At 41.4% G+C, this 13,195-nt stretch overlaps 1 protein-coding gene across 1 annotated transcript in view; it reads right to left on the bottom strand.

Moving 5' to 3' along the window:
- The window catches only part of LOC131591576 (inositol 1,4,5-trisphosphate receptor type 2), a 244,024-nt gene that overhangs the window by 116,384 nt on the left and 114,445 nt on the right, over window positions 1-13,195 (bottom strand). The window contains exons 33-35 of the mRNA XM_058862400.1: window positions 11,355-11,483; window positions 10,641-10,761; window positions 650-840 (exon numbers count right to left, since the gene is read on the bottom strand). Of these exons, the coding sequence (XP_058718383.1) occupies window positions 650-840; window positions 10,641-10,761; window positions 11,355-11,483 (441 nt within the window). The remainder of the gene's footprint in view (window positions 1-649; window positions 841-10,640; window positions 10,762-11,354; window positions 11,484-13,195) is intronic.

Below are 13,195 nucleotides of genomic sequence, written 5' to 3'. Positions count from 1 at the left end.
AGAGGAGAGACATGGAGAGGGTGAATGGCCTGCAGGTGAAGCCTGCACACAAGGAGCAGCTGAGGGCACTTGGTCTGTTCAGCTGGAGAAAAGCAGACTGAGGTCAGAGCTCACAGCAGTTCTGCAGCTTCCTCACGAGGGGAAGAGGAGGGACAGGCCCTGAACTCTGCTCTGTGTGACCAGGGACAGGACCTGAGGGAATGGCCCTGAATTGTGTCAGGGGAGGGTTAGGGTGGCTATCACAAAAAGGTTCTTTCCCCAGAGGGTGCTGGGGCACTGAACAGGTTTCCCAGGGAATGGTCACAGCCCCAAGGCTGCCAGAGCTCTGAGAGTGTTTGGACAGAACTCTCAGGCACAGGGTGGGATTGTTGGGTTGTCTGTGCAGGGCCAGGGGTTGGACTCGATGATCTTCGTGGGACCCTTCCAGCTCAGCTCATTCTGTGACACCTCCTACCCTTCTCTGACTTCTGTAGGAGCCAAATACTGATCCTGAAGAGCTGAGCCTTCAGCTGCCCCCACACAGAAGTGCAGTGGGTCCTCTCATCCAGCACTAAAAATTCACTGGGCTTGTCTCTGGTATTTTCCACATTTAGCACATGTGAGGTAACTGCAGTCCCACTGCTGCCCAAGCCATTTGCTATTTCTGTACCTGCAGTTTCTCTATAATATTCCTGTAATCCCAGGCAGGCCCGCCAAGAGCTTCTTTGAAGCGAGGTCCACTGCGGGCTGACATCCTCCACCCCATGGCTGCCCTCTGCACCATGTTGGAGTGACTCTTCATGAACAAGGTGTTCACCTGGCTGTCCAAATCCACTGGAATCGCAATCCCACGGTTCTTTGCTTTAATAGGAAGGAAAAACCCAAGATATATACAGTGGCAAAAACTTGAAAATCTTACAGAGATTATGGCATGCTAAAGCCTGATCCCGTTGAAGTTAATGGTCAGAGTAATCTCACTTCAACAGGTATTAAAAATAAGGATCCTAAAAATAAGAACCCTTAAAAATAAGCATTCCTAAGTGATAGAAATCAGCCACAATCTAGTTAAAGAAAGCAAGCTGTACTACTTTAAATGAGATGAGGGTCATTTTCAGTATCTATTTTCACAGACATTTATTTTTAAAAACAATATTAACTTTTTTACTAACTTGAAAAAAATCCAGAGATATTATTAAGAGTAACAAAAGGAGTATGTGTTGTTATTTCAACAGTTAGTTTTACTCTATTCAGAAGGAAATTCTGAAATTTTTCTTTCTAGTGGACATAGGCACATTTATCTAATTTATCACAAGTTCTCTCTCTGTTGCTTAACTGTGTATTTCTCTTGTGAAAACCTTGAGGAACCAAGCGCTTACAAATTAAATCTGAAAAAGACTGTCTCCTCTTCTCTCTGGGTTTCCTATACTGCTAGGGTTGCTAAACCCTGGGTTCCTGGATGGTGTCTGGATGCCACTGCAATAGATACAGTAGCTAATAAATATCTGACAGTCTAACTGATAGTTAGAAGAATTTAATCAATTCCTAAAAAATTATTATTTTTTTCTTTTTTAGACTTAAGAAGCAGGAAATGACAGTAGAGAGAATTTTAAAAGAATTAGGAGAGACTTTCAGGAATTCTTACAGGACATCCACTATTAAACTACAATTGCATCCTGAGCTGTTGTTTGAAAAGGAAGTTTGAATGGCAATGTTAGAAGGTATCTGCCCTCTCCCCCAGTAAAATCTCTGTGTTAGCTGCTCCTCTCCATTCCACTGGAGATCAGAGTGACAGTGTTCTCTGTCTCAGCATTGGTAGTCTGAAATTCAACCAAAAAACAAGAGTTTGCTCTGTCCCTGGAAGTGTTCCAGGCCAGGCTGGACAGGGCTCTGAGCAGCCTGGGACAGTGGAAGGTGTCCCTGCCCATGGCATGTTGGATGTTGGAGCTGGATGTTGTTTAAGGTCCTTTTCAACCCAAACCATTCTGTGAGTCTCTGGTCAATATTTCTGAAAGATCAGGTTGTGTTCCAGTGATTAGGCTCTGTATTCCACGTCAGTTCACTTAATTTCTGTGGCACAGCTAATGTTTAATAAAAACTTAAAAGCAAAATGAAGCTGTTCTAATCCATTTGTAATAATGACCAATAATAAGTAACTTTTCCATTTTCCTTATTGAAACAAGCTGAATTTTAAAGAACCATTAGCCCAAATTGCAGTTCTACACAACGTTTCTCTGAGGCGTTTCCCCACCTTTCCACACTAACACGCTTTCCACAGTGGGGGAAGGCATCAAAAATATTTAATCTCTCCCTCCCAGCTCTAAAACATATCCAGCTTTATGTCTTGAACCTGTGAAGGCAGCAGATGCCCTTCTGTCCCAAACAGCCCATGCCTCCAGCCCCATGGGAGGACGTGCAGGCAGAGGCACCACACAGCTCTGATGAATGAAAGCTGCAGTGCTGCCAAGCACAGTGAGTCACAGATCCCAGGCACAAACTTTCTCTTCTCCTCAGGACTAGACTGAAATGACAGCTTTTATTATAAACCTAAATCTGGCTGTGACACCTCAACCCCCAGCCTCAGAGACTGTGGCAAGGGCGCTCTGTCAGAGAGACTCTCTTCACTCTAATGGATCCCATGGGTTCAGGGCACCCTCCTCTCTTCCCACTGCAAGGTTGGATCCTGATGCAGGACTGGGGCTTCCCCCCCATGGATCAGGCTGTTCCATTGGGATGGAAGAGAAGTATCTAATTCCATTTCTGGTAGGCACTTTCTTTTATATAGTTGGCCACAGGGAATTGAAAAAAAAAAATTAAGTTAAGCTGGGAAGACACAAATTGACTTTTCCTCTCTCCATTTGTTTTGAAGGCAGGTTCCTGATTACATGTGGAAAATGCCATGTATGGCTGGCCATTATTTCTAATGATTGTTTTTCCATATAATTCAACTTGGCTGTTTTTTCAAAACACATTTGCCCTGTTGCTGCCTACTTTACTAGAGAAGTCCATTAAAGTTCTGCCAATATGGGTAGGGTGCTGCAGCCTATTAATCCAATTTATTGTGTCCTCATGTCAATCACTGGAATGCTACTGGACAATGCTCACTTCTCAATTAAGTGGAATGTATGCAGAATCCTTATATATTGAAGAATAAATTTAGCAATGGGGAGCACACTGTTCAGAGGAAAACTCAGGCTTCTGCAGTCCTACAGATGCCATTTGAACTTAACAACTTCCATCATTGTCTGAGGAGCAGTCAAGGACTATGATTGTTCAAAGAGTTGCAGCTAATTAAAACTATCACAAAGAAAACCAGAGAGAGAAAAAAACTACTCCTTTGTTTTGAGCAGTTCTTACATGTATAATTCCATTTGTAATTAAGATTTGTATTGGTTGTCAAAGGGCACTGTTGAAGTCTAAGCTATAAACAAAGCCTTTGTCTTCTTATTTCTTTTCAGCTTGTAGAAAGTTTAGCTTTCATTTGTTTCACATTTCATTATTTAAAACAACATGAAACATATTTTTACATTTTGGAAAGCTGATGAACAAATGTGAACATAAATATTTATTTTTAATTTAGGTGTTGTAGGCTGCTTTCCTCTTCAAAATGTGTCAATCTCCCTTAAAGCATCAACATCAAATATTTAAAAGCATGTTTATTTTTGTTCCACTTAGAAATACTTTTGGACAGCACTCAAACTTGCAAAGTATGGTTGGACCTGGTAGACAAAGGAGCCAAGAGGGGGTAAAAGTCTGTCTTTCATCTGACTGATGAACTTGGGAAATAGCTACATGTCTGTCTGTACATAAGTATCTAGCAGCATACTTACCAGAACAGACTCAATGATCCTTGGGGGTCCCTTCCAGCTCAGAATATTTTGTGATTCTGTGATGTCTTCAGCACAGGTAAATTCTGCCCTGCAGTGGAGGGCAAGTGCCAGGCTTATACAGTGCCCATTTTCCACCTCGGGCACTGTGCATGGGGCTAATTACATCCTGAATACACAACACCATTTTGCCAGTGTCAGAGGAGATGGAATTTCTGGGAAATCCTTTAAACTACTAACTCTCAATCTGCTGCTCCCAATTATCTCTCAGCAAGAGAGACAAGATGAGCCAAGACAAGCGAGAAAACACGACCTGTGGCAGTGGTAAGAAACACAGTGCCGCGAATTCAGCCAGGTCACAGCAAAGTGCCGTGCCCTGTCCTGGCTGGTTCTGTGGGCATCCAGTGATCACCAGCTTTCCCCTCCCATACTGCTTAAACAATGAAATAGTTTTCAAAAGAAAAGGGCACTGTGAATGCTAAGAATCAAGCAGGTAAAAATCAAGGTACTCTAGATGAGCAAGCTCCAGCAAAGTCCCAGGAGCACAGTCCAGCTGCCCCCAGAGAGGCTGAAATGGGCCCAGGTGTTATTTTGTTAAATTACCTCCATGTAGTTCTCTTCACAGAAGCACAGCAATTGGACCTATTTCAGCAATACCTCCTGAAGCACTGTCCTTTCACTGTGCTGCTGCCTGAGTCCAAGGATCAATTTAGTCCTAAGGATTTCCAGGAAGTGGCCCTTGCCTGTAATTTTCCTTACATGCCCATTCTTCAGAATAATCTATCTTGCCATAAGGAACCTCGCCGTTCTCGCTATTTCCACCTACTGCTCCCTAATTTTAAATTTCACTCCATTAGCTTTTGCAGTATATACAGAACACAGCACTGTGTGGTGGCTTCACAGCTAATTCACCCTGAAATATCCCTGGTGTGGGTTTTCAGGGGGACACGCAGGCATGTGGTCCCTAGGAGCCCCTCGAGGAGGAATGTGATGGGCAGTGTGGGTCAGGAAAAAACCCCAGCTGTACCTGACTGTGAATCCTTTGCTCTGCTCATAGTTTACACCCCCTGGTAGTCGCAGACAGCTCTATCATGTTCTCCCACACCTCCCAGTTGTCACGTAACGGAGTGATGCATATTTAGTTCAATTAATTTCGTTCCATAAATCAGTCCCTCCAGCTCCTTAATCATTTACTGACTGCTTAACAAATGCATTTGGATGGAGAGACACTAATGCTAGCAACAGCAAGACTTTTTAAGGGAAATAAAAGCTTTGTGTAGACACGACACAAACCTGCCAATCTTGTACCCTTCACTTGAATGTTTTTTTCCAACAGAAAATCTACACTAAAATATTTATCAGCCTGTAAAAAGATCATCATTGAATTTTTCTTGCAATTAGGGAAACACAAACAGTTAAAATAGAATAAAATATGTGCTTCATCTGAAATGTATTCTTCTTGCTGTCAAAAAAGTAACAACAGGATAATTATTTTATTTGAACTAAAAATTGAAAATGAAGGTCTAGCTTTTTATAAAATGGAAAAAGATTTTAAAATTCAAATGGGAAGTGAAATAAACGTATTTTCAGGGCTGAAAAAATTGTTACATGAAAATTCACCTATGTGGACATTAAAATACACATAATAATTCCAAAGAAGCAACAAAATGTGACCCAGATTTTATATTTAATGTTTTGCATTTGTAATTTGTCAGGGAAAAGTAAAGGGCTTTAAAGGGCATAAAAGCATGGTCAAGAAGAACAAGAGGAGAGTTTTTTTGGATTCTGTACAAGGAGGTGTTGGTGACTTTAAATTAGGGAATAAATACTCAACTAGAAAGGACTTCACTACACCTTCAGACCATCTGCTCTCTGTTACAGACAACCCATGCTCTTAAATATCTTTGGAAAAATTTATTGAGCCCCATTTAAAATGATGGCAGCTTATCTGCTATCCCTCCTCCCTCCACTTTCTCTCAGCCCACTGACCAAGGACATCCTTCCAAAGTTGGTTCCAATCCTCTGATTTACAATCTAAATTTATTTAGGTTATTTACAACCTAGTGTAATTTATGTCCAGTTAGTTTTGGGTCAGCACTGTCCTTCAGTTTAAATGTCTCTGTGACTATTTATCTTCTTAAGTACTTTTAAAGAGCAACAACACAGGTCTGTGTTTTGCTAGGCAAAACACATGGGGGTTCTGAATTCTCTCCCTGTAACACAGCTCTCCTTTCCCCTGACCACCACAGCAGTGCTTCCTCTGTACCTGTTCCAGCTCTGAGCTTAGGAAATAGCAATCTTACAGGGCTCACCTCAAATTCTGTAGGATGGAAACAAGAATTCTCCTTTTGCTTCTCCTGCACAACATCCTAGAACATAATCTGATAATGACTAATGCAATTTTGCTTGCTAAAAGATTTTTTTTTTTCAAAGGGTCTGCCAAGAGACATAGTGTAACAAGATGCAGGTTCCTATCTGGCACTGTTTACTCATCTGGGAAATTCCAATTATTTCATTATTGGTGGTCACAGTGCTGGCACAGACATTCCACATCCTTGGGACAGATACAATACCAGAGGAGAGATTCAATTTTTTAAAACATGAGGGAGAAAACTAATGGATACTACAGAGACAAGAGCGTAAGACAACTGAATTTGCCCTTGTAACAGAAAAGAAAACTGGTGCTCAGAGGTGAAGACACAAGAATTGCTGACATAATTAAGAAGCCAGGACAGTTCTTTGCATGGGTCCTGAAGGATTGGTCAGGAAAGACCTGCTTCAGTACCATTTAGGATATGTAATTTAAGATACACACTCTGGTTGTGAGGAGAGGTGATATTCCCCAATCTTTAGAGAATGACAGTAGCTGGTTTAAAATTCAGACTTTAAGACTGGCCTCCACCCTTCTTGACCTTGCAAAGATCATAAAATGCATGAACTGAAAGTCCTTAGATGATGAATTCATTTTAAATAAATGGTTGGATGTCTTATTTTTTCTGTTTTCCCAAAGGTCTGAGGACCTTTTAAATATTTTTCAGTTGTTGCAATTTTACCAGGGAGATGGGAGCTGTTTTGATTATTCATTTTTTGGACTGTATTTTCAAGCAAAAGCTCAGTCCGATGTAATAAAAGAGAAAAGGCCATAGTGATACATGTATGTGTTCATTCTCACTGATGTGATAATCTGCTTCAGAAATCCCTGAGAACAAGCCACACACACACATATATGTATGTATCTGTGTGTATATATACATATACATATATTTATATTTATATATATGTAATTTCACAAGTGTTTCTATTCTTGCCAAGCAGCCAAATGTTTCCTGAGCAACAGAAACCTGGTTCACATTGGTATCTCTGTTCCAAACCTCCTGGAGCCAGAGGGCTCTGCTGAAGAAGGGGAGCAAGCCTCTATGCTTCCTGCTGAACTGGAGGCAGGAAAGTGCCTGGAGACAAAGCAGCAAGTGAGGCTTGAAAAGCTTATGCAGTGTTTCCCTGGTGGTAAAGTGGAGTTGAAGTACCAGGGTTATAAGAAATAAGCTTCTGTAAGATATTCTTTTTTTGACCTGAAAAGTAATGCACATTCTTACAGTGCTCATCAGAAAGCAGATGTAGTGATCTTCAGCTCTTGAGGCAGTGCTTGCATCCACCTGCCAGCAACAAACCAGGAAGCACTGAGCAGAGCATATGTTGCTCAAACAGTGTTTTATTATATGGATCTTTGATATCTAGGGAAATCTGTGTATGATGTTTCTTCCCCCTGAGAATAATTTGTAAGTTCAGGGCCATGACGCACCAACAAAAAAAAACCAAAAAACAAAAACAAACCAAACAAAAACAAACAAACAAAAAAAAAAAAAAAAAAGAGTTTGTTCTTTCAGGTCTATGCTACACTTATTTTCCATCAGAAGTCTTTCAGTCCCTGCTGTAAATATGTCCAATACTCCATCTCTCTGATATAGGCATAATTTTTTTAGAGGGTTTTTTAAAGCCCTGCTCTGAAACATGAAGGCCCTAACATTAAAGCTGTCAGATTCTCAAGTCAGAAGAGGAGGAAAAAAGGGTCCACATATGCAACCAGCAAAACAGGCATAAGAAGTTGTTATGTTTGTATATTGGAAGATGCCTCTGGCTTCTCAAAGTGAAGCATCATTTTGGGCAGAGGAACACCCGACAGAGAAAGGCACCAGGCACCCACTGCAATCACAGAAGGGCCTTGGCTGTAAAAGCCTCTGGTATCCTCAGCTGGGGTAGTTTTTTCTGAATATTTCCATGGAGAAGAGCAGGCCTGCTCCATTAAACCAGGCAAAACGTTTGCCACTGTGCCTAAAAACACTGAGTATCACCCACAGTTAAAATCTCTGCTGGCCAGGCAAATTTTGCACGGGGGTGTTTGTCAAAAACTCCGCTTCCACTTCTTCTCCAGCTAACTTGCTCTTTGGGGAAATCCCCCTCACCTCTTCCCTTACTCTTCCCTTCTGCACTGTCAAAGTAAAACAATAAAATCGCGGCAATTGTCTGACACGACACAATTTTACCATGCTGGATATTGCTATTAGTGATGAATCCTTGAACAGTTGTTATGACATGGGCAAGGAAATCAGCAATGGGGATGCTGTGTGCTTTCAGGGAGGTGCTCTGAGGCTGCCAGGGGTTCCCAGCCTGGCAGGTCCTGCTGCTACTGCAGGGAAGTCCCAGAGGAGGACATGGAGTGATGCCCTTCACCGGCAGCTCAGCTCTGCTCTGCCACACCTGAGAGTGACCAAGGCATGGCTGGAGGCCCATGGGTGGGAAGCCAGAGAAACAAGAAGGAGCCTGGACCCATAGGACAGCACAAGAGCTTACTTAAAAAGAAACAACAAAAAAAGCCAAAGCAATTCTAAACCATCTCCAGAAAAAAGAAAACAGGATAAAAGAAGGAAAGAAAGGACTGTAGTGACTGTAGTGGAGGTAGAAATTGAATTCCACAATAGGGAACAAAGTCACATATCTGAAGCAAACTCCAGACATCAGCCGTTCCTGGAGCCCCCAGAAACAAGAGGCACACAGAAGACTGCCCACCAATGCTCAGCAGCCCTTTCATGGGCTGGCACACCTGGCATGAATCTGGATCTGCCATCCCCTTAGGGTGACCTGTGGTTTCCCTCTCAAGCTGCTGTGGGGACAAGTTCAGCTTGGCTGTCTCAACAGGGCAGAATCATAGGATAATTTAGGTTGGAAAAGACCTCCAAGATAGAGTCCAAGCAATAACCTAACAGTGCCACGTCCACCACTACACCAAATCTCTAAGTGCCACACCTACACATCTTTTAAATACCTTCAGGGATGATGACTCAACCACTTTCCAGGGCAGCCTGTTCCAGTGCTTGACAACCCTTTCTGTGAAGAAATTTTTCCTAAAATCGAGCCTAAACCTCCCCTGGTGCAACCTGAGGCCTTTTCTTCTTGTCCTAGCACATGCTCCTTGGGAGAAGAGAAAGCCCAGTGCGAGTCAGCCCTGGCCTGACTCATCCAGCAATCAGAAGAGCTCTGGATCGCTGGAATTTTCTGGGAATTTTCATGCTAGAATCAGCTGTCTGCTGTGGGCATGTAGCCAAATGGAAAATAAAGCCATGCTCAGATGTCTCCAAACAGCCTCATCTTGATGAGATAACACGACCACTCTGAGCTAAATTTGATTTTAGGTGCAGCTCTACAGAAATGAAGACACTGAGCTGTCTACAAGCACACAGGGGGCATGGCGGGTCTCAAAACTCTCACTCTACTCTCACCTGCCATACTTCTCCCCCTTTTCCCAGACTCCCAAAGGAAGTAACTTATTGATGACTGTTTCCAGAAATGCCAGAGAAGAGCAAGGACATAAGTGGTAAACAAACAAACAAGAATTTCTGGAGATGGAGCTTTATGTGAGACTGTAGTAACCATAGCATAAAGGAAATAAAATGTTTTCAACTTCCAAAGTTCCTTTGCCAGATGGATCCATAATTAAATCATTTGCACAACAAATAAAACAATTGAAGGTTGCTAAATTTTTAGGTAACTGCTTATTCACATTCTCACAGAAAGTTAATGAGATGTTTTGGCTAAAATATTAAATGGTACTTCTGTAAAGCTATTCCAAAAATCTAAATTTAGAGTTGATTGTTACAAATGATGCATATGGCTCTGGGACCCTCTCATATTGATTTATCATTATTTATTAATACTTTTTAATAAATGCATCAACAATGGAAATTTAGCCAATTTCTATGTATCTCTGCCTCTACTCAGCTTTCATTCACATTGAAATCTTATTCTACAAACAACCAGCATCACTGACTTTTGAAAACTACATTGAATAATCCTTTATTCTGTCACAGCAGAAGACTTTAAAATCATATTTACAGAAATTTAACTTAATGAACTATTGCCAGTCTTATCTATGTTCTGGTGGAAAGTATTTTTTAATATAGGATAAGAAACTTTAAAAAAATGTATTTGAACAAGGATGCCTTTGCTTATGTTGTGATTTAATACCATAACCTGCTTGATAATAAAAAATTAAAATCATCAAGAGTTTCAACCATCAAATTAAAATTGATGGCTAAAAGTTCAATCATCACTCACTTAGGAAGCTCATCTCTCTGCCCTACCAGTTTCACCCTAACAGCCCTATTTGACGAGGCAGGTTGGAAAGAGTTATAAATGAAGGAAGAATTTAGCCCTAGAAAGTGGGATTTCTGAAATCATTACTGACACAATTTCAGGATGCTAGAGTCAAATTAAAAACCATTAAACTTCAAGTCTGATCTTTAAACATGAAGAGCAATAATCAAAGCAAAACCTCGCACCTACCCACTTCAGCCAAAGTCTTGATACAGGACTCCACTGAGGCTTTCTGTGTTGGGTTTGGCCAGGTACAGTTGTAAATTCTAAAAGCAGACTGCAGCAGCTGAATAAAAACAGGCTGGTGTGTCTAAAAACAAAAACAAACGCGGAATTTTACCCTTAAGGATCTCCTCACAGCTGCCTTACTGTTTGACACAACGTAAACCAAGGGGGTTTTAGCTTGTAGACTCAAGTCATGGCTCCATTAAATTCTCTTTGATCTTTAGGTCTGGCAGGAGCAGAAATCAATGCTGCACCTCTAAATAGGCCAAATCATGCAATTTGTCCTCAGATTGTCACTGATATCAAGCAAACACAGTACACACTAGAAGGACAGAGGAGATTTTCCCGTCCTCACACATTCTGTCACAGGGTACAGCATCTCCCTCACACAAAGATTATTCTGCAAGGATACCCCCTCCAATGAATTCACAAGAGCCAGAAGTAACTTTGACCACACTGAGCTGTCTACTGGTTTGAGATGTAAGTGATTAAAATGAAGAATTAAGTGTTTTAAAGAGGGATTAAGCTGGTAGTCAGTGGCATGAGAGGGGACAGAGAAATTAAAGAAGGATGAAAAGAGACAGCATTCCTACGCAGGTAGCAGAAGATATCTCTGTAATGACTTATTTGAAGTCCTGCATTCTCCTGAATAACTTATTTTCCTGTGTCTCCTCTTACCTGGAGGCTGGTGCTGTTATCTGAAAATGGTGAATTGAAGAAGCCACTCACAATGCTCATCACAGGCTCAGTGACATATTTCTCCAGAGACGTGTCTGCATGCTTACGATCCGTGGTTGTGTTACAAACCTGCAGGGAAGGAGAAGGAAACAATGAGATTTAGTTCTCCCCAGTAAGCAAGCTTCATTATTTTGTGTTTATTACAACACATCTGATATTTTTTCTTAAAGTAAAACCAAAATATTTTTATATAGTATCTATCAGAGAGCACTATGTTAGAGTTGAAGCTGGATTTGTTATAATTGTTACCTTTCTTATTGGAGGTCCACCCTTCTCTTCTAAACTAGTTCTTTCTGGCTGCCTGCTTCTTCTTTCCCACACCATGAAGAAAAGATCCCCCTAAATCAGCACACTGCATGCCACTTACACATTTAGACAGTTTCAAGAAGAAAATGGACCTTTCTTCCCATTGCAGGGCTGGTTAGAAGATGCTTCAGAGACAGGTGAGTGATAAACAACTGAGGTTAGAAAGATTTGATACAACATTTAGCTTCTCTCAACGATTAATCACCACAACTGGGTGGCAAAGGTGGAGCTCATTTGCAGGAAAAACGTTTAAAAGGAGTGAAAAAAGGGGAAACAGCACACTCAATGCCAACAGGCTTTAGGACGGTACTGGAAGTAAGGCAGCATTTCTTTGGGAAGCCACACGGGGAAAATACAGAAGCCAAGCTAAAACAATGATAGAAGGGAATGGATGATACCAGGACAACTCTGGAGCACAGAAGGATGATTAAATGGTGGGAGGAAGTGGGAAGATTTGTACAAAAGGTTCCTGAAGACTCCCTTTGGTACAACACTTAAAGTTTGTTGCTGCGTAAAGATGTCACACTTAAAGAAAGGGAAAAATTACTGGTGTGGATTACATCCTTCAGTATTTCCTTTATTTCTCTTCAACACTTTTGAACATCTATACAGTCACGTTGAATTTGCATGTGTCAGTGTACACAGTACTGAAAAGAGTCTTAGAGAGCCAAAAACAGTGAGAAAGGCAAGACAAATAGGCAATCAAAGACAAATAAGGAGTACAGACTGTGGTCATACTACCTCTTCAACAGCCTTTAAATAAGCAGTTGTGGTCATGTTTAACAAGAAATGAAGGCAGAGTTGTTATCTTTTTCATCTAAACAAGTGAGAGATAACTGCAATGTTCTAGGGAATCTATGCAAAAGCAGACAAAAACTCCAGGGGTTTTCATTGCCATCTGTGCATTAACACATAATCCCAAACCTGAATGGCACACACTTACCATTACCTCTCTTCAGGGGTGGGGAGTCCAGAGAAAGGTCACAGGGAAAAGGTGTGACAGAAGCAGAGAGATAATCCACAGCACCTGAATCTCACACAGGGCAAAGATTCTCTCTAATTACACACTGCCACTGTCACTACAAGACAGCAATTTCACCAGGAATGTTTTAAGGAAGTTTACTGACATGACATCCAAAAGCACCTGTGTTCAGGGTATGATGGAGCTCAGGGGAACACAGAAGCACCTTGCATCTAGCACACAAGCATTGTCATGTAGTAAGCAGAGGAAAAACCAAAGATGATTTCAGACCTAGACAAATGAGGCATCTTGAGGAGTTTGCTTGTCTGCTTATCTAAAATGTGTCAGATAAATCAGTCACACCTCCACAGAGTGCATTTTTTATCACCCCAGGAAAGATTTTGGTCAGAGAAGCAGCAGTGGCTAAAATGAAACAGCAAGCTCATCAGCCTGTGTGTTTTGGGAAAAGTGTGACACCATCACCACCTCCAGTCCTCACGAAGGTAAATTATTC

The sequence above is a fragment of the Poecile atricapillus genome, chromosome W, assembly GCF_030490865.1.
Source record: "Poecile atricapillus isolate bPoeAtr1 chromosome W, bPoeAtr1.hap1, whole genome shotgun sequence".
Classification (NCBI taxonomy): domain Eukaryota; kingdom Metazoa; phylum Chordata; class Aves; order Passeriformes; family Paridae; genus Poecile; species Poecile atricapillus.
This window is presented reverse-complemented; position numbering and strand designations above follow the sequence as displayed.